This window comes from Gouania willdenowi, chromosome 10 (assembly GCF_900634775.1).
Source record: "Gouania willdenowi chromosome 10, fGouWil2.1, whole genome shotgun sequence".
NCBI lineage: Eukaryota > Metazoa > Chordata > Actinopteri > Blenniiformes > Gobiesocidae > Gouania > Gouania willdenowi.
Genome location: NC_041053.1, coordinates 36404774 through 36430089, shown reverse-complemented (window position 1 = coordinate 36430089; position 25316 = coordinate 36404774). Strand labels below are relative to the sequence as shown.

General features: G+C 36.9%; 2 protein-coding genes across 2 annotated transcripts in view; one reads left to right on the top strand and one right to left on the bottom strand.

The window, feature by feature from the left end:
• The window catches only part of anxa5a (annexin A5a), a 1189405-nt gene that overhangs the window by 1145533 nt on the left and 18556 nt on the right, over nt 1–25316 (top strand). The window lies entirely within an intron of this gene.
• On the bottom strand, nt 14832–24662 carry tmem144b (transmembrane protein 144b). Its single transcript, XM_028458965.1, has 11 exons — nt 24599–24662; nt 23443–23565; nt 21856–21955; nt 21703–21783; nt 21556–21624; nt 21364–21447; nt 19537–19655; nt 19279–19398; nt 17435–17532; nt 15018–15071; nt 14832–14915 (listed from the first exon to the last, which is right to left on the bottom strand). Exons 1-11 carry the CDS (start codon nt 24660–24662, stop codon nt 14832–14834), a joined length of 996 nt encoding a protein of 331 aa, XP_028314766.1.

The following is a 25316-nucleotide window of genomic DNA, read 5'->3' as shown; positions in this document are numbered from 1 at the left end:
GAAGCACATGTGTTTATTTAATATACTTACAGTTTATATACAAGTCAACACGTTGCATATTTACTGTTAATTTCACGTTGCTTGTCTTTAAGTTAGACATTAACATTTTATTTTCATTACATATTTTCTTATAATTTCTCATGCTCACTCATGTGGTTCTCTGGTATTCACTAATGACTTATTAGACTTTACATTCTTTAACACTTCTTAAAGCAGTGTATTTTTGTGGTGCTTGTGATTGGCTGATTTTTCATGGTGACTTACGTTGTTCCTTCCGTTGTGGTAGACGTTAAAATCTCAGTTATTAATCTAACAGAACGTGTAACTGTGTCCCATCCTGATGGTCTTTAGGAAAGTAAACTCTCTGTCACATTTTACAACGTATTTACACCAGTTCTTTGTTTTTTTTTTGCCGGCACGTCTTCATTCATCATCTCTCTTCTAAGTTGTTTCCAGGTTTGTTGCCGCTGTCGGCACTAATCTCATGATAACTGCCACTCAGGCCATTTAAGGTGGCAGTTCTCGTGAAGCTAGTGACGAAGTTCAGTTTAGTAAGGCATCTTTTAATCATTATTACATTAAAATACGGGATATTTACGGGAAAATACTAATAAGGGAAGATGGCGGAAAAGAGGGGTAAAATACAGGAGTTTCTCGGCCAAAACGGGATACTTGACAGGTATGGTCCATGGGTTTGGAGGAAGACGAGTGAGGAACAGAACAGAACATTGCACCACAAATCATGACTGTAGATATTTCACACTGGCCCTCAAACAGATTGGGTTCTGTTCCTCACCCGTCTTCCTCCAAACCTTTGGACCTTGATTCCCGAATGAAAGACACACTTTACTTTCATCAGAAAAGAGGACTTTGGACCACTGGCCGACAGTCCAGTCCTTCTTCTTCTTCCTCTCCTCTTTTTTTCTGCAAAAACTGAAAAGTAAATGGTGATTTATTCACAGTATTCAATTTTTTTGAAATCCTGTTTCCTGTGGTTAGGGTTAGGGCTAACCCTAACCCTAACCCTAACCCTATCCTGTGGGTTTTATGAGCTGGAAGCTCAAATTATGTAAAAAATGAACAAATAAATACCTGAAATTGTTTAAATTGTGGGCCCTGAATCTATAATCTATGAAAGTTTAACATTTTGAATGAAATTATGAAAATTAAACAACTTTTCCATGATATTCTAATTTTTTGGAAAGGATCTGTAGTATGGCAGTGGAAGAATATTTTTATTTTACAGATGAGAAAACGACACTTTTGATGACAGCTGGGATGAATAACCTGCGGTAAAATAAAGTCAAATAAAACTTTTTTTTTTTGTTTTCCTTAAAGAAAGGACTTTCCATATGTAGTTATTGCTCTTTGGCCATTAACATGTACTATGTTTTGCTGTTATTTAAATACTTAGAACTGCTCTTTGTGAAGCATTGCTTTCCTTCGAGCTCAAAAAACATTCATGCAGTCATGAAAGCATCCAGGTCATTGCCTGCGCGTCTTTTATTATAACAATTGATGTGTAAAATCCCTCCAAAAACCAAAATTCTCACACTTGAATAACAATAGCCATTTAGTCAGGGCTTGAAAGCAATGATCAACGTGGAATTTGAAACTCAAAGAAGTACATGCGGGGAGACCAAATCTCTGAAACATTGATAATACCTGTGAAGTATGCTTTCTCTTCTTTTGATGGTGAACAGTAAATTAATCATTTATATAGCGTTTAATACCTACCGAGGTGATACACGTCACTCAGCGGCTTCTGGAATAATATGTTCTTATTCATACTTACATGGTGATCTGAAGCAGACAGCTTTGTCAAGAACAAGGCCGAGTCAAAGGAAAAAAGGTCAAAGAGACGCGCCATCAAGGATTCACCGCCCGAGCGAGTTAAAAGTACATCAATTATTTTGCTGAATTGCTATTTCCACAAAGTGCCAAATCTCCTCTTATATTTTATACATAAGACTGACATTACGTTGTCATTATTATGACATGACACCTGTCATTAGCATAAATAAGGTGTCATGAAGACTGTCATTATGTGTCGTTTGTTACAATAACCCTTAATCCTCACCCCTAACCCTACCTAACCCTACCCCCTCCACCTAACCCAAAAAACGCCAATATAGCTCCAAAGGTGTCATAATTTAGCCAACAACACTTAACGACAGACTTCATGACACTTTATTTATGCTAATGACAGCTAATGACAGCGTATTGCCAGCCTTATGCAGGGTGCAAATTGTTGAAAAACCAGTAACAGGACATTTTCTATTAAAAATACATAATAAAAAATGCAAGTTGCAAGGGGCATTTAAAGCTGCAATATGTAGAATTGTCAGATGCTTCACACTCCCCTCTCCCCCCCTGAACGAAACTTACTTGTCTTCTTGTGAACGTGCACAACTGTGGAGCTCTTAGCGACTTTTTTTTTAATAGAGACTAGTGACAAATATGGGGAGAGTTTTTGGATATTTTACAGACATGAACGCATGCATCATTCGCTGCTGTGAGGACGGTAAGAGGCTCACAACTGCTCCTAACACACAAACAGCCATGCTCAGCTGATCAAAGCAGACACACTCCACAGCCACACAGCAAATGAATTACATCTGTTCTCTCCACCTTAGATAATGTTTCTCTTAGGTTTACAAGCTATTTATCCCATCCGTTATCACCCTCTCTTTGACTCGGTATGGGGGGCAGACTGTGCATAGAATTTTGACAAGCAGCTCAAGCAGCCAATAGTAATCCCAAAACAACTCGCTTTGTTGGTAGATCTCTGATTGGCTGACGTCCAGTGAAGCTCCTGGATTTTTAAAGCTCATTTACCAAGCCAGGAGGAGGAGCAGAGATTCGCTGTCCACTCAGAACATTTACGATTACAAAAGATAATTATGGATTTTTGACCAAATGACACCAAAAAAAAAACTTACATACTGCAGCTTTAAATCTTAGTCGTCGGGCATTGAATGTACTCTTTGAATTGTGAAACTGGTTTATGGTGCTTTGTTTGTGGGGACATTGGTGACATTAGGCTAAGTGTTAGCAAAATGTATTTCCACATTGATAACAATACAGTAGGTCCGAATGTATTGGCACCAACATGTTTTCTGAAGCCAATCTGGGAAAAATAAGAAACCAATCTGACATAACTGAGTTAATTTAATGAAAATCGATCAATTACAAACTGAGATATGACTTATTGAATCTTCAGCAATAATGAGAGATAAGATTTTTTTCATTTCTTTTTTTAAACAACTCTAGTATCAGTATATGGATCCAAATCCAACCCCCTCAACAGTCTATGAAATACTTTTGAAGTAATCCTGCAAACAGACAAACAAATAAACGCTGGTGAAAAAGTGAGGTAATTAGGCAAAATTGTGGTTTTCTCCAGCTTTAAATCAACTAAGCTACTAAAGTAGCATGTTTCTATAGTAGAGTTCACAATGTTTGTGCAATAGGCATGGAACATGTTTACCCTTCACAGTATAAGTGCTCTGTGAGGAACCATTTCTCTGACATGCTTCTTTCGTCATGTCATCAATCATGTGTCTGGTTGCCTCTTGTTCGATTGACAAGCTATCTGTAAAATCATAGGGAAGCGGTGGGAGATGTCATACAACTGTCAATACTCTAAAAATAATAATCCAAAAGCCTATTGTTGAAGCCGGGCAATGTCAAGAAAGGGTCGTTATATGTGAAAGGATCAAACAAACACAGCCTAAAAGTGATGTCAGTGGCTTGATTGTACTTTAATGGAGTGTTTCACAAATGGAGGTACATGTGTCAGTAAAGAAAGCATTAAAATATTGGGTTTCATATTGTTTATTTTTAGTTAAAAATGATAATGGAAATGATTTCACTACAACACTACCTGAAAATACAAGGGTCAGTCCTGGTCCCACACCAGGTGGAAGATGACCAGAAATGATAAAAAATCTATAAAAATAAATCTATTCAGGAGACACTAAATGCTGTTTCATTCTCCTTACTTACAATGGGATTCTTTGAAATGTATGTTATCACTCGTTCATTCCATCATTGTGCTCTATAGTTGTTGTTTTTCATAGAATTCTGTGCAAAATGTTGTATTTGGACAAAGGGGGTACTTGGATTCAGAAATAAGAGAAAGGGGGTACTTGGGCCATGTCAGACCAAATATTGATCTCTTACGCTCTTGTTTTCTAAGCATGTTATTAGATCTGAAATGGGGGTACGCAAAAGCATCACGGGGGGTACTTGAGAGAAAAAGTGGAAAATTAATAAATGAAAGCGATAAAAATATGGGGTTTTATGTTTATTTTTTTTAGTTAAAAATGATAATCATAATAATGATGAAACATTATCTTGATTAGAACATTTTATTTCACTTACTATCAATGAGATTTTTTAAAATGTGTGTCAACACTAATTTATTTCATTATTATTCTCTATTGGGATTTTTTTTTCATAGAATTCTGAGCAAAATGTTGTATTTGGTCAAAGCTCCATGTGTGTGAAAAAAATAAACGGGTACCACGTGGACTTTGATCTTCCATATCTGATGTGTAATTACAGAACTCTCTCTTGGTCGGTTCTGGCCAGACTGTACTAAGCAGTTTTGACTACAACTATTTATTTTATTTGTTTGCACATACAACATATTAAAAAAAAAATAAATGAAACATTTCTAACATAACTGTGCTTGTAGAGGTTAAGAAGACCACAGCCACCTCAACAATTCCAGTTACTTGTAAGCAATTTACACATACAACGCAACAGATAAATACCAAAAATATGTTTTTTCTGAAAAATAGCAACATCTGCAAATGTTTTTTAAAAGAGTTCAAAGTGGATATAGATTTCAGAGTCTGAGGTAAATCGTAAATTGTAACCAGTCACCCAAAGTTCTCATCTGCCTCTGCAAAGCTGCTAGAAACTACATTTTTTTTCTTCTTCTTATCAGATAAATCCATAGTAAATGCCTTTTTGATCAATGATGTAAAATGTTGAAATTGCCACTTAGAAGTCTCCACCATAAACGCACCGTTTGACATTTTTGCGCATTGCATTATGGAATGTGAAGCCACGGAGACAGATGCAGAGAAGCTTTTCCTTCATTACAATAACACGGCAAAACACCGGAAACAAACAAAAATGGAGTCAAGCGAAACACAGTCCTCCATGTGTGGTGAAAAACACAAGAAATCACAATAAGAATGAATTAAAATCACTTCTATGCATTTGTTTATGGTATTTCACTTCCCACAATGCAATGCGTAAACCTTTTCCGAAAATGTCAACAACAAAAACAAACTTTGGAGTGGCAATTTTGCCTTTTTTCTTTTCTTTTTGTAGTAAATGTTCAATTTATTGATCGATGAGGCTTAAATCATGATTTTTATCTAATTATAAAAAAATATAATCATGGGTAGCAGCTTTAACTTTAAGGAAACCATTGTCCTTCCTTAGAGTATTGATTTTATCGTAGCCTCCCAGAGAAGGAGAGTAACTTTATATAATGCCTTGAAACACAAAGAACTAATAATGCTCCTACTGAGCCACATTTACAAGTTCCGAATCCAACTGGGGCATTCAAAGATCCAGGAGATACGAGACCAAAGCTGTGCACCTTCAGGGGTGAAAAAGTCAGCTGGGCTCGAATTAAAGTTTTAATAAACTGACAATTAAAAACTTTAATACACTGAGCCTTAAGTTTTTGCTCTTTAATTAGATCTCTGTACGCTTGTACTTTTTCCCGAGGTTGCTCAGCTTTCAACACAAAAACATTCCCTTGATAGCATCAGTTTGAGGCCACATGCAAAAGTAAAGGCAGAAGCACATGTTGTAATAGCAGGATAAAGTTTCACTTCTGTGTGAAATGTACAATGCATTACAAAATTGTTTTTTTTTTTATTATTTCAAAACAACAAGCCTTCAAATAAGCGACCTGCATTAAGGCAGATGTAGATATGGAAAACAGTCAATAAACATGTTTGCTCCCTGTATTGATTTTCAATATAGCAGGTTAGTGAGTATGACATCTATGTTGTTTACTCACTAAATCCAGCACCAGAATAGATCAAAACACCTTTTAGAGGAAAGTCTGCACAAAGATGCTAATAATACAACTGGGGAGTCAAAAACCCCAAATGTGAACTCATGACGATTTTTTTCTCGCTGTGAATTTAGATCCAGTTCTTTGTGATAAACCTATTGAAGATCGATAGACTACGGGTAACTAAGTGACATTAAGCGACAGACAAAATGATCTATAGTTCCATTTATCACAGTTCAGCTTTTTGCTTCAATGATCCTTCTCAGTAAATTCTATATTCAGTGTCTAAAGCAGACATGGGCAACTGGCAGCCTGGGGGCCACATGTGGCCCTCACTCTAATTTTTTTGTGGCACCCAAAGCAAATCCAAAAAAAGTTGGAAGGAATATAATATATACATAAACTATAAAGTACTCCCAAAACACACAAATCGACAGCAAATTGGACAAAATACACAAAAACACACACAATTCCAAAAATACACAATATGACAAAGACAGACAGCAACTATCTAAACAAACAAAATTACAACAAAAACATCAACACATTACAGAATAGCTCCATACACACAAACTGTCAACAAAATTACACAAAATAGGAAAATACAAAAAACAACAAAAATATAGAAAGTGACCCCAAAAACACACACATCAACAACAAAAATGGCGAAAATGACAGAAAAATCCATAAAATTACAACAAAAACACAAAAAATAACAAAAACCACACATAAAACAAACAAAACTCTTTTTTTTCTTCTGTATTAATGCTCAGATTGGTCATTATTCTGAAGGCTGACATGATTGTTGATAACGTGGCCCTCGGATCAGATCCAGTCACATTTGTGTTGCCCACACTGGTAGTGTTGCCCATCCCTGGTCTAGAGCTTCATTTAATGTTGCTTTTAGCCTGTCTTTGCAAAATGACAGCTCCCAGTCACCGCCTGCTTGTTGCAAATCTGATTACTATTCATCAGCAGGGTTAATTTCCCCTTCAGGTTTATCTATAATTAAGAATTATGCTCATACTCTCCAACCTATTAAACACAGATTACCTTTGTTTGTCATTTTAAATGATGCGACTACAAAAAACCCCATACTTCAGTCTTTGATAGAAATTAAAATCATGTAAACAGTAAATAATAGTTTCTACTGATTCATTACTAAATATCAGTCTGACATGCCGTATTCTTTGTTGTTTTTGATTTTTTTAATTTGTGACTTTTGCAGGGATGCCAACCGTGTGAAAAAGGAATACATTTACATTCCATTACACTTCTGCAAGGCCATCATTTATTTTTCAAAGCATATAATTAAGCCTGAGGTGAAATTATTCATTTACAGTTATCACCACTATAACTGTTGTGCTAACGAAATAGCTAAATACCTCAAGTTTGAGGGTGGATTGCAGGTGGTTCCATTTGAAGGGAGTGTAATAGGTGAAACCGATAACAGTATTTGTACATACAAACGGGATGTCTACTGTAAGATAAAAGAGATGTGAGGTATTTTGGAAGTTTCATAACCGGAGATTTGTAGATTAATACAATTAAAGGGATATTTCTTCTGGATATTATGATACAGTGTGCAGTGATGTGTGAGGAAACTGTCTTTAGTAATAAAACGTATAGTACTATGATAGACCGGTGGGTTTAACTATTCAAAAGTTGACGGGGCAGCATAACAGCAGGGTATCACCATAACAGGCATGATGGTTGATTGTACAATTATGCTACTGCTAGAAAAGACAGCTTTTGATTTTCTGTTTCTGAAACAGCTGTTGAAAATGCGTTTTGAAGGTTAAATTATTATCAAGCCAAATGTCAAGGTATCTGTATGAATCAGGGTGATTTTGGTGGAATTTGAGGTCCTGAGGGCAGGTTAGTCAGAAGTAGCATTGAGTGTATTTTTTGTTTTTGTGTTTTTGTTTTAGCTCATCCATGTTTGTGAAGAGATACTCATCTGGAACTGAAAGCAGTCTGAAGATGAGCCAGGGCTTGGACTGGGGTAGGATTAGGAGCTATGATATACAGTCATTGGCAAAGAAATGGACATTGAACTACTGGTTCGGAAGTATTATATTGTTGATGTATATGGTAAATAGCAGTGGTCCAAGGGTAGACCCCTACAGCACCCCATTTCTGATAGTAAGTGGCCTTGATTGGGTCCCCTCAGCAACAACGCTGAGGTGTGAATGAAACCAGTTGAGTGAAAAAACCTCAAAGTTACAATTTTTGGAGTAAAATGCTTTATCTTGCACACTTACTTACTTACTGTATCTTGCACACTGTCATCTGCACAACTGCACTTGAACTGGACTGGCAGACACTATACTGTATTTCGTTTTTATACCATTATATTTTACCTTAGTACTTTTTTTGCACTGTTTTAAATTTTTAAATTTCTACATTGTACTTTCCCTGCATGCCCCTGTGTTTCCATACCTGTAAGCTGCTGGAACTGTGAATTTCTCTTGGAGATGAATAAAGTATCTATCTATCTATCTATCTATCTATCTATCTATCTATCTGGTTAACTGTATCGAATGACTTCCTGAAAGACATGAAAATCTATTTGTTTCCTTTCGGAAGTCAACTGGTGAATGAAGGTTTAATCTATGCATTCTTTCTTTCCTGAGCACAGCTGTCAGATCCATGCACCAACTTCTTCTAAGTATAGGCAGTTCATTTTCCAGGAGAACTGATTGGTCAGGAGGCGGGGCTTTTATACTCGCTCAGCTCTTAACTTAGCGCTTAACCTACTTCTGACCAGGCTAGCTGTTCAGCATAAGTTAACCAGCGTCGTAGTACAAGACACACTCAATAAATTCCAGAAGTAAGCACGATAAGAGGAATCCGGCTTTGTAGTACAGGCCTCATATGTACTGTATGTTAGTTGTATAAAATCAATTTGTTATGTTTTCCACTCATTTTATTGTTTGGGTTTTTCCAATGTGTTTTTGGAGTTATTTTGTACATTTTTCTGACAATCTGTTAATTCTTGACTTCATGTTGTGTATTTTTTTCTGTCATTCTGTGTATTTGCATTGGGAGAAAATATGAGCAAGGGCTGGATGGGGCCCTTGGGTTCCCAGTCGCCCATCTCTGAATTAAAAAGATGATACAATGACATGCTGTACGTCTAAAGTAAATAACCACTGTGAAAGTGGTTTTTATGCTTCTTTGGACAAACTGGGACATTTGCCTCTATGTTGTCTTTAATGCTTGCTCATGTGGACCTTAAACAGCAGTTTTTAGAGGAATGTGCCAAGTTTTGAAAATATATGGGCAGTTTCTGGCAATTTTCCAAAATAACTGATTTTTATTACATCTATTTTATGTTTTCATATGCAAGAAACACCTTCAAAGTGTGACTGAATAAGCAACAACAAAAATGTACAGAAGCCATAACTCTGTGGATGCTCTTAAACCTCTGCATGTGAGAGTGAAACAAAATGCCTCTCTGAGCTGACAAAAGATTGAAAAGGTTCAAAAGATTCCAATGAATGGCACCACCGGAGGATGTCTGATGCATAATCTGTATGAGATCATCAAGAGCGTGACACCAATGTGGCTCGTTTTTCCCTTTTCATTGAAAAGCATTCAGCATATAGCCACAAACCTGACAAAAGATGCTTCAATTTAAAAAAATAAATAAAAAATCAATTCTATGTCGCATTATCATTTAAAGGAAGCCTTTAAGTCAGTGCAGCTGAGAATTGATAATATCGAGGGTCATATAGGATGACTCACACTTTATTCGTAGAACCAGAGCTACAAAGAGCAGAGAAACACTGATTGGTTTAACCAAAAAGCCATTCTACAATTTGGACTCACAGGCCTGAGATTAAAAGAATCAAAGTGTTTATTGTCATATATACATAAAGAAACTTGTTTTATCTGTACAGTCAAAATTTGCTGTCCACACTGAATGCCATAAGAAGATATAAAGCAGAAATGTGAAGAAATATGTACATAAATGTGCAACGTCTGGGTAATAAATATATAAATAAAGACTGTGTACACAGCCAATCAGAGCGTTGAATCAACATCTATCCATGGAGAGTGTAGAGAAGAACAGACCTTGACAGACTGTTCATCGGTGAGCCAAATGAAGATAAAAATGTTGTTTTCAGACGGCCTAGACACAACATTGACTGCCAGCCCTATAGTTCCTGGTTCCTTCGTGTCAATAATCCATTTCACTTGAGGTGAACTCTCTACTCCTCTGAAAGTTCATATGGTGGAATCCATCTGAGGATTCTGAGAGATCGGCCCCTTCAGTCGATGACTAGTGGCTTCCAATAATGCTGCCAACGTAATCCAAATTTGCGATAAATCAAGAAAATGCCTGATCCAATCAGCAGAAGACTTGTTATAGTTCTGTCTGGTGGACGTTTTCCACGTCCTCAGGATCTACGGACCCCCCATTGCCCGTAATCCTTGTTGAAAATGTTGGCCAAAAGCGAAGAAAGACAAGCTGATCAATTCCATGATTTAGACTCAGGATTAGGATGTAGATATCTACATCCTAAGACAAGGAGTATCAAGCAGGGAAAAAGTGGGAGAGAGGGAGAAAGCGTCCTTCTCCTCTAAGAGCAAGCAGCAAGGACTACCCTGTGTATTACTGTTCAAAGGTCCTGAAAGATGCACTTTATGTGGCGACATAGTTCTAGGTTACACGTGCACAGGCTGGCAAACGTGCACATACACACACAGTTGGTTACATGTATTTGGTTAACTTAATATTTATTGAAATTCAATTCAATTCATTCCTTATTTACTGTATATAGCAAATATTCCAGCAAAGCTCTTGACAAATCATAGTCCATAGTAAGTAAAAAAGAACCCAACAAGATCCACATGAACAAGCATTTAGCGACAGTGGGAAGAAAAAACGCCCTCCTTTTTATAGGAAGAAATCTCCAGCGTAAGCAGGGCCAGAGGAACCAGGAAAAAAAGCAGGACGGTTTTAAAAAGAAACGTTTTTCAAAAGCAAGGATATGTCAAATTGTTAAAGAGCAGGTGAGTGAGAAATGTTTTCTACATTCACGTCAAATGAAAACATTGGTAATACAGCATAGTAATGCAAGTAAATAAAGCATAAGGAGAAAATGTATATAATAAAGATGATTGTGTTTATATTGTGTATTATAACTGTTTACCAGTTATACAGTGTCGTCTGGGATCAGAGACGGAAATAAACAAAAATTATTACCTGTATATATGGTCTTCACTCTGAAACCTGTAACAGGAGCATTGATTCCTTGAAAGATTTTTTGCATTAACTTAGTATAGGTCTCCAAGGCAGAAAGCCCGAGTTAGCTTCTAAAGCTAATGTTGCACACTATCTGAAAATGCAGGTTTTTCTTGGCTTTTCAAACTGTTTCACTTTTGGCCTGTCCATCTTGTGCACTTACTTCAAATTTCTGAATTTAATTAAAACAATAGCTTAATAAAAATAATCATGGACCTGGTTAGTGTATGTTGTACCTCGTAAATGTACCTTTTCAAAGTGAAAACTCATACTGTCCTTTTCACACTCGGAAGTCTTTTTCTTTCTATCAATAAATAAATTAATACATTTTATTTATCAGCACTTAGTTGTTAAAACAACTACACAAGTCAAAAAAGAAACCAAAAACAATAAAGGTGAATACAAAAATCCTTAACAATCATAAGTTTAAAGCTTGGGAGAAGGAGTGTGGAAGCAAGGGAGGTCTGTCGCTTTGATACTGTTTCACCCATCGGTTTTACAAAAGTGCTTGGATCAGCGGAAAGCCATGGTCCCCCGAGTCCGAATTGCGCCTGCCGGAGACCCTGGAATTCGGGGCTCAACGCTCAGACACCAAGTCCCATCAATTGGAGAGGAGTGTGGAGGTCTGTCGCTTTGATACTGCCTGGTTTTACAAGATATTTACTCAGATATGTGCATAATTCCCGGGTAGAGTCCGAATTCCGCCCCCTGGAGACCCAGGTAGTCAGTGTTTTCGTCAACCAGGGGTAAATTGTGATGAAGCTCTCGCTGCCGTCGGACTCGAGATTTCCGAGAGTATGAAAAGGCTTAATGGCAAAACAATTCTACGATGTCAAATGTGTGTGCTTTGAATTTGAAGCTCACACCCGTGCAGGAAGTTAATGATGCTGTATTTTAGTTCAACAAAGAGAGCCAAGAATGAGATTTTTTTTCTTGACTTTGAACTTTGATTTTTGGTTTGCTAATCAAGAATACTTGAATTTGTATTGGGCAACCGACTATCCCAATTTTCCTTACTGATGCCTGAGCTCTTTTGTATTTAATTAATAGTTTAATTAACAATGTTTTTTCAGTTTAAATGCCTTGTGCATTTTTACTGCTCTATAGTCATCATTCCACCAAGGTATCATTGTCTTTACCATAAAATTATGACATTATTGAATCTCTGTTTTATTAAACTCCTCTGTATCTATAATATCCACATGGCTAGTTAGACATTCCCAACGTTTATTTTTATTGAACATGTTTGCTTGTTTAAATGTCCATTGGGGAGTCAAACCTTCCTCCTCTTTAATTATTAGTCTTCCTATATTTGTATTGATTGGCTCATGATCAATACTCATTAACATTTCCCAAAGGACCTTCCATGAGTCGAGTGTTGGATCAGTAGTGCTTTCTGTGCCTCTCATAGAACATTATAACTTGCCGTCATTTAAACAAAGCCGCCAACATTTTTTCATTAAACAGTGGTTTCATCATTTGGATCAGAAAGTTTTATCAGTCAATAACTTTACCCTGTTCTTGTTCCAAAGAAAGTCAGAAGTCAAAGTGGATTGTTTCATGTTATTCAACTTTTACATTAGATTTGGTCTTTGAGGATTAATGTAGCTACCATTCCTCTATTACCAATGCATCTGTCAATCATCTCCAAGTTGTAACTGTTAATAAAATTCATTAGTTTGGTATGAATTGAACTAGGAGCTAAATTACACAGTTTAAAACCCTTTTACTTTACTTTGTGCAAGCAGAACCGTTCTAAGGGCCCTATTCTCCAGTCTGGACTTAAAGCTGCAGTTTGCAGAATTATGAAGCGCTCCACACTACTCCCTCCCCTCCTGAACTAACTCACCAATCTTTTTGGGATGGCTTGCGTGCACACGCACAGCTGTGGAACTCTTTCCAACTGTTTTCTCCATAGAAACTAGTAACAAATGTTACAATTTTTCATTTATTTTTTTCTGTCGAGAGCCAACTGTTGTGACAGTCACAGCTGTTTGTATTCCACTCAACGCCAATGTAAACAGCGCTCTCTCTCCTGCTGAACACCATAAACGAACAGCAGTGAGCCCATCCCGACGATGTTCACATAATCGCAGGGGACTTTAATAAGGCCAACTTGAAGACTGTACTCCCAAAGTTCTACCAGCATGTCAAGTGTTCTACTTGGGGGAAAACTATTTGGATCATGTTTATACCAACATTAAGGATGCGTAAGGAGCCATTCCCCTCCCGCACCTCTGCCAGTCTGATCATCTTTCCCTCCACCTCTCCCCAGCCTATACCCCCCTTAGACGTAGGCCCAGGCCCACAACAGACAGACTGGGACTTATTTGCATATCATAAGTTGTAGACATTCACAAGAACGGTACTGGACCATATCCAGCTTTGCATCGGGAATGTGACTGTGGACAAAAACATCCGGGTTTTCTCAAACCAAAATCCCTGGATGTCCAGCCACGTCCGCAGTCTGAAACCAAGGAGGTGGACTGGGCCATGATGTAATTTTTTTGGGCTGTCTAGAAATCACGAGACAGAGTTTACCAAACACTTGTAAAAAGTTTCAGCAATTAACAAGGAAAAAATGCTTTTTACAGCAGCTGTGTTTAAATCTTGCCTTCTGTAAATACATTTTATTCCCAACCCATTCTCTAGTCCATACCAGGAAAGACATCCAGTTTGATTTTCATGAACAATGTTTTTCTGCAAGTTTGTCTCTTCCTTTGGTGTCTGTACAGACACGTGCTCATAAGATCAGGGGTTTGTAAGGTTGAGGCAGCAATTAGTTGGAGAGTGTTCCTCTACATCCTCCATTTATTTACAACAAAGGTGTAAAGTTGAATGAACCTCTACAGTAGATTAGGCATTTTTGGAACAGAGTCTGCAGAAAGGCTTTTATACAAGAATAGAAAATGCACCCAATGCCCTCGGTCTGATTGTGTTATTTGATAAACCTGAGCAAAGGAACAAATTGAATGAATCAGATCATTTAGAATCAGCAGTGCATGGTTTATTCTTTAGAAACACTTTGTGTTTGCACTCGTAGTGCTCTGATGTGAGTAAATCAGTTGGATGCTGTACATGTTATAGGTTAATATGAGAAATATCTAGTTTACTAGATCATTTTAATGGAAAATATAATAAACAACCTCGTTTATTGAAATAAAACACCATTTTGCATATGTGCCAACCCTAGAAGAAATACAAACTGGATTTTAAGGAACTTACTTTTTTTATTTTGGGGAAATATTCAACAAACATTCAGATTACAAAATCTTCAGACAAGATAAACTTCAGACAAGATAAACTTCAGTGAAATGCAGAAGACAATTATCGTTAAATTATTCAATATTCAATATAATTCCACGGTCAACTTATATGAAACTGGTTGAAAGCTCCTGATCTAGTTCTAACCCAACAGAGAACCTACAACGTACACAAGAGCAAAATGACAGATTTTATTTATTTTTTAAAAATAATGAAGTTATCGTAGCGAATCCAAAAAAATTGATGTAAATTTTCATTTGACAATTACAATTTGGAGATAGCGGTCATCAGGGAGCCAGCCAGCACAGCACACGAAGCTATGGAGAAGATGAGGAAGTTGGCTGAACCCTGAGGAGGACATGATGCTTGCAATTATCTCAAAGAACATCATCCCACAAAAACAACAAGCAGTGCCTTTACACAACCAGAGTTTAAAATAAAGACCTTTACCTTTATCTCCTTGAACACCAAGGAACCCCACAGTGCAGCAACTAAACCGTAGCCCTACAAACAAACAGATGATCAACATGTAAAGATGCAACTGTTTTAAACCATTATTTCTGGTGCTGTCAAGAGATTTAAAAATTGAGCAATTAATTATGCTCAGTAATTAAATAATCTCACCTAAAAACAGCTGAGAAACTCCCTCAACTTGAGGTATTTTCATTTAAGTTACACTATTGTGGCGGATCAAAAGATTGATATGCATGTCCCGATGTAGTGCTATAAGTTAGAACATAAAAAACACTTTACTGAACACCAAACTTGTTTCTTTTTCTCGCCTTCAGATAAAAATATTCACCCAGTGACTTTGTTCATTTGTCACTCATGAACTAATTCATTTTGGCTCTGAACCCTGTCATCTTGTCCAGTGTGGATTGGAGACAGCGTGCTCGCAGCATGTAGCAGCTAGCACTGTCCGAGTGTCCGCGCTAGCTACTACGTGTTTACCATTGAGGTGATAGCTGCTGCTAGCCTTTGTGTTCAGCAAACTCTTTCTTGCACAATTTTCACACAATTGGGCTTTTGTTTTTCCAGTTGGTGTTTTTAATAATCCAAAATAAACACCAAGGAAAGCACAGCAGTCTGCTGTTTTGTAATTAATCAATCACAATTACTGCGTCAAAGTGACAGCCCTAATGATTACTCCTCCATAATGTTAACTCAGTTTAGAGTGTACGTTGGAATTTGCTTGAGTTCTATTCCTCTTAAAAAGAGATCCTACAAGTCATGCAAAGCATCTACTTATACACACTGGGGTTGGGGTAAATTATAATTCCATAATTGATAGTTACAATTATAATTGTAATTAAAAAAATGTGTTGCTGTCGTAATCTTAAATAATTTGTAATTTAGATGACTGACTTTGTAAGTGTAATTGCCATGAAATTTTATGAAAAATTTCAATTAATTTAAGGCAAAACCATGTCACAGTTCTACACATATGTAGTATTATTAAAATACGTTTCATATCAAGCTTTCACACATTCTATCTTTTTAAAAACATTGAAATCTAGGGGTTTGCTGACAAAAAAAAAGGCTATGCCCACACCATAGATATTAAAACCTATATTTTCAATTATTAGGAAGCCTAACATAATAGATCGGAAAGAAATTAGATTTATTTGAGATATTTTTTGTCTATTTTACAGCTGATTTAGGACCCGTTATCATAAGAGATACCAACAGAAAGCAAACAGGAGAAGTTAACTTTTATTAAGTTATTTATTATTTCAGGCTCAGTCATTTTGATTAATTGTGTTTGAACTTAAGTAATTGAGAACATAATGGTAACTGAAAAATGTAATTGACCCCCAACCCTGACACACACACCATCTTTTTGGTATAAGGCTTTTCAGGAAAGAGGTTTAGATAACATTCACTTCTGAACCTGCTCAGAATGAATTGACATTGGTTTATTTAACAGTGCCTTCAAATGACTAAATGAGTGGAAAGATCAAATAGGGTTGTGGTGATGCGCCATTAAATCAGGCTGCACACCACAAAAACATTACGGATGAAACCCTTTTCTGACCTTAGCTGTGAAATTAAATGTGTTCATTAGATGATAAAAACAGCTTGACATAAGGTCTGACACATCAGAAGCTAATAGAAATACAAACATTGTAGATTATTCAATTAAAATGCAATAAAAAAAAAACCACTGGGATGTTTTTTTTTTTTAAGAAACAAAACAAGCTACTTTTCGCACTCTAGACTCAAGATTATTTAATCAACATTGAAAAACAAAACCATGCATATGTGGTGTTACTTGAGCTTGAAGATTGATTTTTCTGTGCAATTGTACGTATGAGTTTGAGTCAGAACGAAGAGATTAGGCATAAACCCAACAATTGATCTCTCAGATCTATGGACACGAGTTCACATTTGCCTTGCCTACGTATTCTCTGGATTAACATTTGTAAAACACGTTTGACTTTGAAGCACTGTTGTAGAGTGGATGCATGCGCGTCTGGGAATATTTTTCTAGTAAAAACAAACATACGCAAGACAAATGCATAATATTGGAAATAAAAAATACAATCTGAAAAGAAAATTACGACAACATACAATAATAAAGTTATATTTCAAGATTAAAGTTGTAATATTACGAAAGCCGTAATTTATTATAATAAAGCTGTATCTTAAAAAAACTCATGGTATAGAGGTTAAAATTGCCTGTTGAAGTGAGCGCAACCAACACCGATGGCCCTTAAATCGACTACTTCCAACCAGTTCCTCCTCCACAATAAAAGAGGCTATTTGCTCCAATACCAGTTGATTTGTCACTACAACAGTGTTGCCATTTCTTTCATTTCTAAGTCCATTTTCGACTGTACTCAAGCATCAGGAAAGGTTGTACTTACCGCCGTCACAATAGGAAAGGTAATGACAGAACTCAGGTAATTATTAGCCAGGAACCAGCAGTATGTGGCGATCGACCACATCAAGCCAGACACTATTCCTAAAAAGAGCAGAAAGGAATTGTGTAACAATTTATGCAGATGATACAATCACGAAAAGCATTTAGGAAAAAAAAAAAAAAAAAGCCTCTTCAATCAATTCTATTCAAACTAGTGCAGTTCCCGTAGGAAGTATGTAGTGCTACAGAAAAGTGGGAGGTTAAGTAGCTTTTTCATGGATGGCCAAATGAGGTTGTGTTTGAAGGGACATTGAGATTTGTTGTGAAACGTGTATTGTGTTATATATTTTAGCTCTCAGAAAGGACACGGTAGGGAGTTGAACCCCATCTATTCCGATTCCAGTTTGTTGTCCTAGCGGATCCCGCTCTCCTCAGACCGGAACAGACTCAGTCCGGGCTTGTGTCATTCATCCACAACAGTCAGTTTAGATGCATGAGGAATTTGTCAAGCATTTATGAAATTCCTTGCATTTATAGAGAGATAATTTATTAACGGTATCATTGCAGTCCAAACAAACCCGACGTCGCACACCCTTGAACCAAGCAGCAGCCGTGTGCACGTTCCGCAAGCAACAATCACTGTTGAGGTAGGACTGATGACCTCATCACTGTAGAGGAAGAACCAATGTTCCGAAATGGGTGGGGCATGGAGGTGGGCTCTTCAGTGATTGGCTGTTTTAGGAAGGCTGCCAGTCATTTCTGAGGGATGGGGCAGGGCACTGAACTCAGAATATGATGAACAAACTCAAAAGTAAGCAGGAGGCTACTCTGGAGCGTTTGTGTGGAAACGCAATGAAATGCTACAATATTGGACTTACTGAGACTTCAAGGCTAATGAAAGAGTGTTAGCCTGAAACAACAACAATGTTATCACCCTTTGGCCTCCCCCCCACACGACGCCAAGGTTGTGTCTAAATCTCACCATGGATGCTTACAGATCTGACCCCCCCCCCCCCCCCCCAACTGCCGTCTGGACTCTCATCTGCTGAACCAGGCCACATCTGACTGTTTCAGGGAGGAGGTTTATTTTGTCTATGCCTTTGCAGCACTCCACCCACCCCCACTCCCTTCCAGCTCAGGGAAGGTGTCTGTGGAGGAGCGCCCAGAGGCTGCATGCCCGTGACCCCCAGCGGCTGGATATCCTCTCCCCCTCTTTGCCCAGCCCCCATCCCCACACTATATGGTTATCGTGACTGTTTTCTTTGTTTTGCTTAATTAATGTGTACTGAGAGTCCTAGTTTTCCTTTTTCCTGCATCTCTTCTTGTGAGAACATGTCTCATCTCAAATGATATCTCGTTGCTCTGTAACATGTGCATTGACAAATAAAGCTATCCATTCATTGCAGTCCAAACAAATCCAAAGTTGCACTTTTGAACCAAGAGGCAGGCATGTTGAACTCTCAGGTCAGTCTGTCCCTGAACCACAGAGATATTTGAGCTTTTATAGATTAATAAAAGGAATCTGTGCTTTTTAGTTATGATTTCATTTATAAAATATAACATAAAAAAGCAACAAAAAAAAAAAAAAAAAAAAAAAAAAAAAAAAAAAAGACTCATTTGGAATGATTTAGGCAGCGTTACATAAATGTACCATATGTGAAAGCTGCAAGCCTGTAAATCAGGCATGAAATTAGTGAAAATAATTCAGAGATTAATATTGTGAATTTTTACTTCCGCAAAAACATTGTTTTTTAAAAAAATAAATAAAAACAAAAAAACACAGATTGTGCAGGATTTTTAAATGTTGCATTTCATGTTAAAAGCATCAGAAAAATGCTTTCTGTTTACCTGGCAGGACGACTCTGGAATAAACCCTGGGTCTGTTATTCATGGCAGCACAATAAATAGCAAAGTAAATGGTGCTCGTAGCAAAAATGCCACAGCACTGCGGGTACAAATACTCGAGGTCTGCAGAGACAGAAACAACAAGGTTCAACACGCAATATTCAGACCTGAGGGAGATTTGTCACTCTTTCATTCCCACTAATACTTTATCATCTGCATAAGAAACAGTTGATCACAGGGAAAAAAACACTGGGTTAATACCATAGTTTGTGGCTCCATAAAACATGCTGTCGGGTGATGATGAATGGTTCTTAATGTAGAGGATGGGTGTCAGGGCAGAACCATAGAGAAGACCTGCTAACACAGCCAACAGGTAACCACTGAGAAGGAGCAGATAACAGAACGAGAGTTAACAGCTTCATTAAAAACATCCAACATCTGTCAAGCTAATGAACTACACAGCTGTGTGTCACTGTTATTTAGTCGACTAAAAAAATTCCATAGAGGCAGCAGAATGATAGTCCATTGTTCTGTGACTCTGTGATAACCACATTTATTTATCTCAATAATAGTCGATGTTATACAGGAAGTTGATTAAGAATCCTGTTCAACTTTTAAGTATTGAGATGGAATATTATTCAGATTGCAGCAGTACTGCACTGGCTCCCTTGAGCAGCCTATTGGGAGTAAATGACAATTTTGCCACTGTTTAATGCATCAATTAACCTCTTATTTTTTATAAATAGGAACCGAACTGAAAGCCCTAAAGCTTGTTCAGCTGAGAATAATACAGAAATAACTCCGCTCAAGATTTCGAGTGAGTTTTCAATTTTCATATTTGACTCAAGTTTATAAGTCATTGACCATGCAATATACAGAGACTGTAAACACAGTTTTAAAGAAGAATGTGTGAGTTTTATATAACCCAAAATCCCAAAGCTGCAATAGTATACAAGTCAACGAGAGCTCAGGGAGGAGATTGAGGCTGTGTTCAAAATCGCATACTAACCTACTACTCATACTGGGTCTGATGTCAAAATGAGTATGTCATCATATGCAGTCAGTTGAAAACAACTGTTCCATGTTGGACTTCAGTTGACTATCATACATTACATTAGATCAGGGGTTTGGAACTCCAGTCCTCGAGGGCCAGATTCCTGAGACTTTTAGATGTGTCCGTGCTCCAACACACCTGAATGGCTTCTTATGCTTCTGACAACACTGGTTTTAACCAGGTGTGTTAGAGCTGGGAGACATCTAAAACTCTCAGGAATCCGGGAACCGAGGACTGGAGTTCCCCACCCTGCATTAGACAGTATGAAAATATTGAGCACGTGAGAAATACCAGGATGTATACTATATCGGGACATTTTCTCAGCATTCACGATGGACACAAGTCATACTCAACCACCCCATGATGCATTGCGAGTGGAACATGAAATCATCCTGAGTCCGGCTTTCAGCTAAAAATCTCCTTTTCAAAATAAAAACATCTTCCCTCGTTTTCCACTAGTTCTTACCCCCTTGTTTAGAAGTTAACCGGAAGTTTAGTCAGTAGCACAATGGCGGGTCTCTGAAAATCTCCAAAATGTCAGCATAAAATGCGTTCTTGTGAGTTTTATGAATCAAAAGATCACATGCTGATATTCTACTTGGTCACTTCTCTTGAGTTTATAGTGCTTAGTATGGAGGATGCCATTTCTAACGCAGTCTGAGATCTAGATTATGTATTCTGACCAGTATCAAAGTTAACGTATCTGCCTTGAAAGTTTGAGTCATGGAGATGTTAAAAAAAAATAATCAGTGTTGATTACTCCACCCCTCAGTTGTCATCTACATGTGTTTAGTAATTGGTCAACATGTGTGTATTTTTGTACATGTACAGAAAACAAAAATAGTGTACCTCCACATCAAAAGATTGAAATATACGTGTTACATCTCTTCATGCATTTAACAGCTGTACACCCTGTTTTGAAGTGTTATAGGATATTTAGGTTTAATATGAACTCTTGTCTGTAAACAGCACCCACTTCTCTTGTGTTAAACTTTTCATTTCTTCATGTGGTTCATTTGTTGGACAGGACTTACACAATTCTCCTGGTTTTTGGTCCAACAACATCAATCCAGAATTCAGACGAAGTTTGTCCACAACCATAACTGCCTAAATGTGTTCTCTGCAAAGGACGCATCAATAGGTGAAACCAAAACCAGCACCAAGTACCAGTAATAGGCCATTTACAAAAAGTCATTGACAAAAATCAGGTTCTTACTTGGTCAAACAGTAATGGGACAAATTCTGAATTAGTTTGTATTTCCACATTTGCTTTTACAAAGAAGAAAAGCAGGCCGCTGTAACAAAAAAAAAAAAGTTAAAAAAATATATAAACAAACATTTTCCAATGAGGAACATATAAGGCTGAAAGTTACCTAAGCAGACATAATCCAGCTCCACAGTAATTCAGTACTGGCTGAGCAACACCCTGAGCTGCGATTCCAAACCAGCCAAATCTGGAAGTGATTCACAATCGCTTTAGTTTTAGCCATAGCAATAAATCATAATATAGATTGAAAACTACTCACCTTGCACTGGCCCAACCCATCAACAAACTGGAGGATCCCCAAATCAAAAAGCCGAGGCTGATGCCGATTGCCTTTATCACCGTGACAACTGTCATGTTTGCTATAAGCACACGGATGGAGGTGAGCAGGCAGATTTAAATAGTTCAGATGTCCGAGAAGTAAAATAATTTAAAATACAGAACTTCTGTTTTCAACTGAGGAAAGGAAAAGTAGATAACAGTTTAATGAACACTAGTCGCTAAATCCTGAGTAAAGTTTCTGGTTGAATCACTTGAAGTCAATTATTTTAAGCCTGCGTCATTTAGTCCAAGGTTTTTCCAACCACAGGGCCGAGGCACATGTGTTGTGAGAGATCGTCAGGTGTGCTGTGGGAAAATATTACATTTTCATTTGATTGGTCAAAAACTTTTGAAAACTATCGTTTAACAGAACAAAACTGAATTATGAAAAAATATTTGTAGTTATTCATTAATAATGTATTTACTAGTCATAATAACTTATATATATATATATAACATAATGCAATATAAAATTATATACTGTAATGAATAAAAAAAGTAACGGAACAAAAGTCCAATTAATTGTAAGTTCTAATCATATTTCATGTTTGTATTCAAGACAAATTTATTAGAATAACTGCATGTATAAATTAATGACTTTTTATTTTAAAAAAATAATGAAAATATGTACCTTGGCTCAAAATTAGGTTGAAAAACATGATTTATCAATATGCAGCAATACCTCCATCTGAGAAACATTGTCCTAAAGGGAGGAAAAGTATGTGCTGTTCCGTAGAAATACTTTAAAACTTAATGGTAAAATTTCTGTTATTGAAATAGTGAAAGTAAGAGTTTCTGCTGATTTGTTGCATAATAACTGAACACTTTTTTGCAGATTCAATTACAAAGCCCTAATACAGTGGTTCCCAACCTTTTTTAGATCGTGACCCCATTTTGATATCAGGAATTTCTGGTGACCCTTAAAGCCAAGGTAGGTAATTTTCAAAAGCTAGCATGATTTTAATGTAGCACCCTCCGAGAGCTCCGCCTCTAAACCCCAATTTCAACCAAAAATTTAGTGAATGTGCAGAAAATTACCTACCCTACCTTTAAGATATGCCTTTTTTTTTTCGAATTAGCTTTGATCATGTTTGTTATACTGTATTATAAATACAGGGTAGCCAGAATTAGTTGCATTTTAGTTTAACTAGATTTAAAATTAATTTTAATAACTTTAAAACATTTAAAAACAAAACAAAAATGCATATAAGATAAAAAAAAACTACACAAGTTAATAACCCAAACATTAAGTAAGAAGATTTCAATAAAACATTTACATGTTCAAAAGAGTAGCAATAACTGACTTATTTAATCCTACCCCAATCAAAGTGAAAGTACAGAATACAGTTAAGATTGTTGTGTAATATAGAATTATAATTTCAAATTCTTCTTTTTTTTTTTTTTCTTTTTATATATTTCAGGCAGCCCCATTTAAACTCCAGGTGACCTTACATAGGGTTCTGACCCAAAGGTTGAAAACCCTGCCGTAACATTTTGAATGTTCATGTTAAATAATGAAACAGCCCACCTGTAGCCCAGATTACACCCCCCAGCATTGCAAATGGCTGGAACTTAGTCGACTGAAGAACAAGGTACCCGACCATAGACGTGAGCCATATGGCAGCACAGGTCACCCACTGGAAGAACATACCTGTAAACAGTGAAACACACCTGTAGATTTCTCTTTCCATCTGATCACTATATCAGGGGTCACCAACATGGTGCCCGTGGGCCCCAGGTAGCCCACATGGACCATGTGAGATGCCCCCAGGAGCTCTACTCACAAATAAGCTCCATCTAAATTCTGATTTACATTCCAGGATTCAAACTCTCAAAGATAAATACATATGAAAGATGTAATTAGTACTTAGTAGAGGTAAATACTGCTGCCCCTGATGAAGATTTAGTATTAAATTACCCCTCTTTAAATGTTTATTTTCACTAAAACATTGTGAGGAAATGTTTTTAAGTGCCTGCAGATTTGGTGAATGGGTTGTGGTACATATATATAATATGAATATATAAAATGAAAAAGTCAATTTTCCATAAAATATTACATAATGTTAACTTTTACAAATGTTACACATATGATTAGTTAAGTTTTTTGTTAGAATAGTAAAAAGGAAATGATATATTTCTATGAAATGTAATGAAAATTAAACAATTGCACAAAATTAGGAAAAATAAAGTTTTGCATGTTAAAACCAAAATGTCTGACCATTTTAAGCTAATGTTAGCCTTCTTTAATATCTTACCCACTAATTAAAGTGAGACCGTGAATATTTATTATTTAGGAAGTGATTTTCATACTGGTAGCTCTTCGGACTATACAGTACAGTAGCCCACAGTTTCAGAAAGGTTGGTGACCCCGTAATACAATATATATATATATATGATCATCATCAATAACAGTGATTTAATAAAATGTAATCACTATGCAACAATTGCATGAATTAGGAGAAATAAAGTGTTTCATGTTACTTCCTCATTATCTTAGCCTCTAATTAAAGTGAAACCATGAAAATGGAGTATTTAAGAAGTGCTTTTCTAACTGGAAGCTCTTTGGACTATACAGTACCAATGAAGTAGCTCACAGTTTCAGAAAGTTTGGTGACCCCTGCACTATATATTGCCACTTTGGTTTAAAAAAAAAAACATCAAATTGTACTTTTAGAGCAGCTCACCATCTCCTGTTTCAATCCTCTTGACGGGAACAAGAGCACTACCATAAAAAAGCACAGCAACCATGTTCGCAGCGATCCCGTAGGCAAAACGAGTGCTTTCTGTTGAATTTAAGGGGAAATTTGAGCTTTCCTGGATACTGATTTCATCATTTTTCAACCATTTGTCTCTGCACGAGAAACACAACTTTAGTCAGCTTCCACACAATGCTTCGACTTCGCAACAATCTACAATTTACATACCTTCAACGATTTGACTGCTCACCATCAATGCTAGTGCGATAAATAAAAACAGAGGTGGAGAATGAAGCTGGAGCATGGTGAGGATGAGTTTTTTGGATGCTTGTGGGATGAGATGAGTTAAAAAAAGTGCTGCAGGCTGTGTTGGTTCACAACAGGTGCTGCCAATTCTCTAATTGCTCCCAATGACTCACAAAAGCTGCAGCAGAAAAACGATCACATTCAGTCTAGAATTAACCACTGTTAAAAGCCACGTTGGCAGGAAATTCACTATCCTCCACATGATTGATGGGATAAAGAAAAGTTTAGAAGAGATTAGAGGAGATTAGAGACCAGACAAAATAACTCCCTTAAGAAAACACAAAAAAGGAACTGAGAACTATCCAAGCTTTAGCCTATTTTTTTTTACCCAGTAATCTGGGTATTGTAGCCATGAAATAAAAACATTTTCGGAACTTTACATTTGTATATTTCAGGGGTC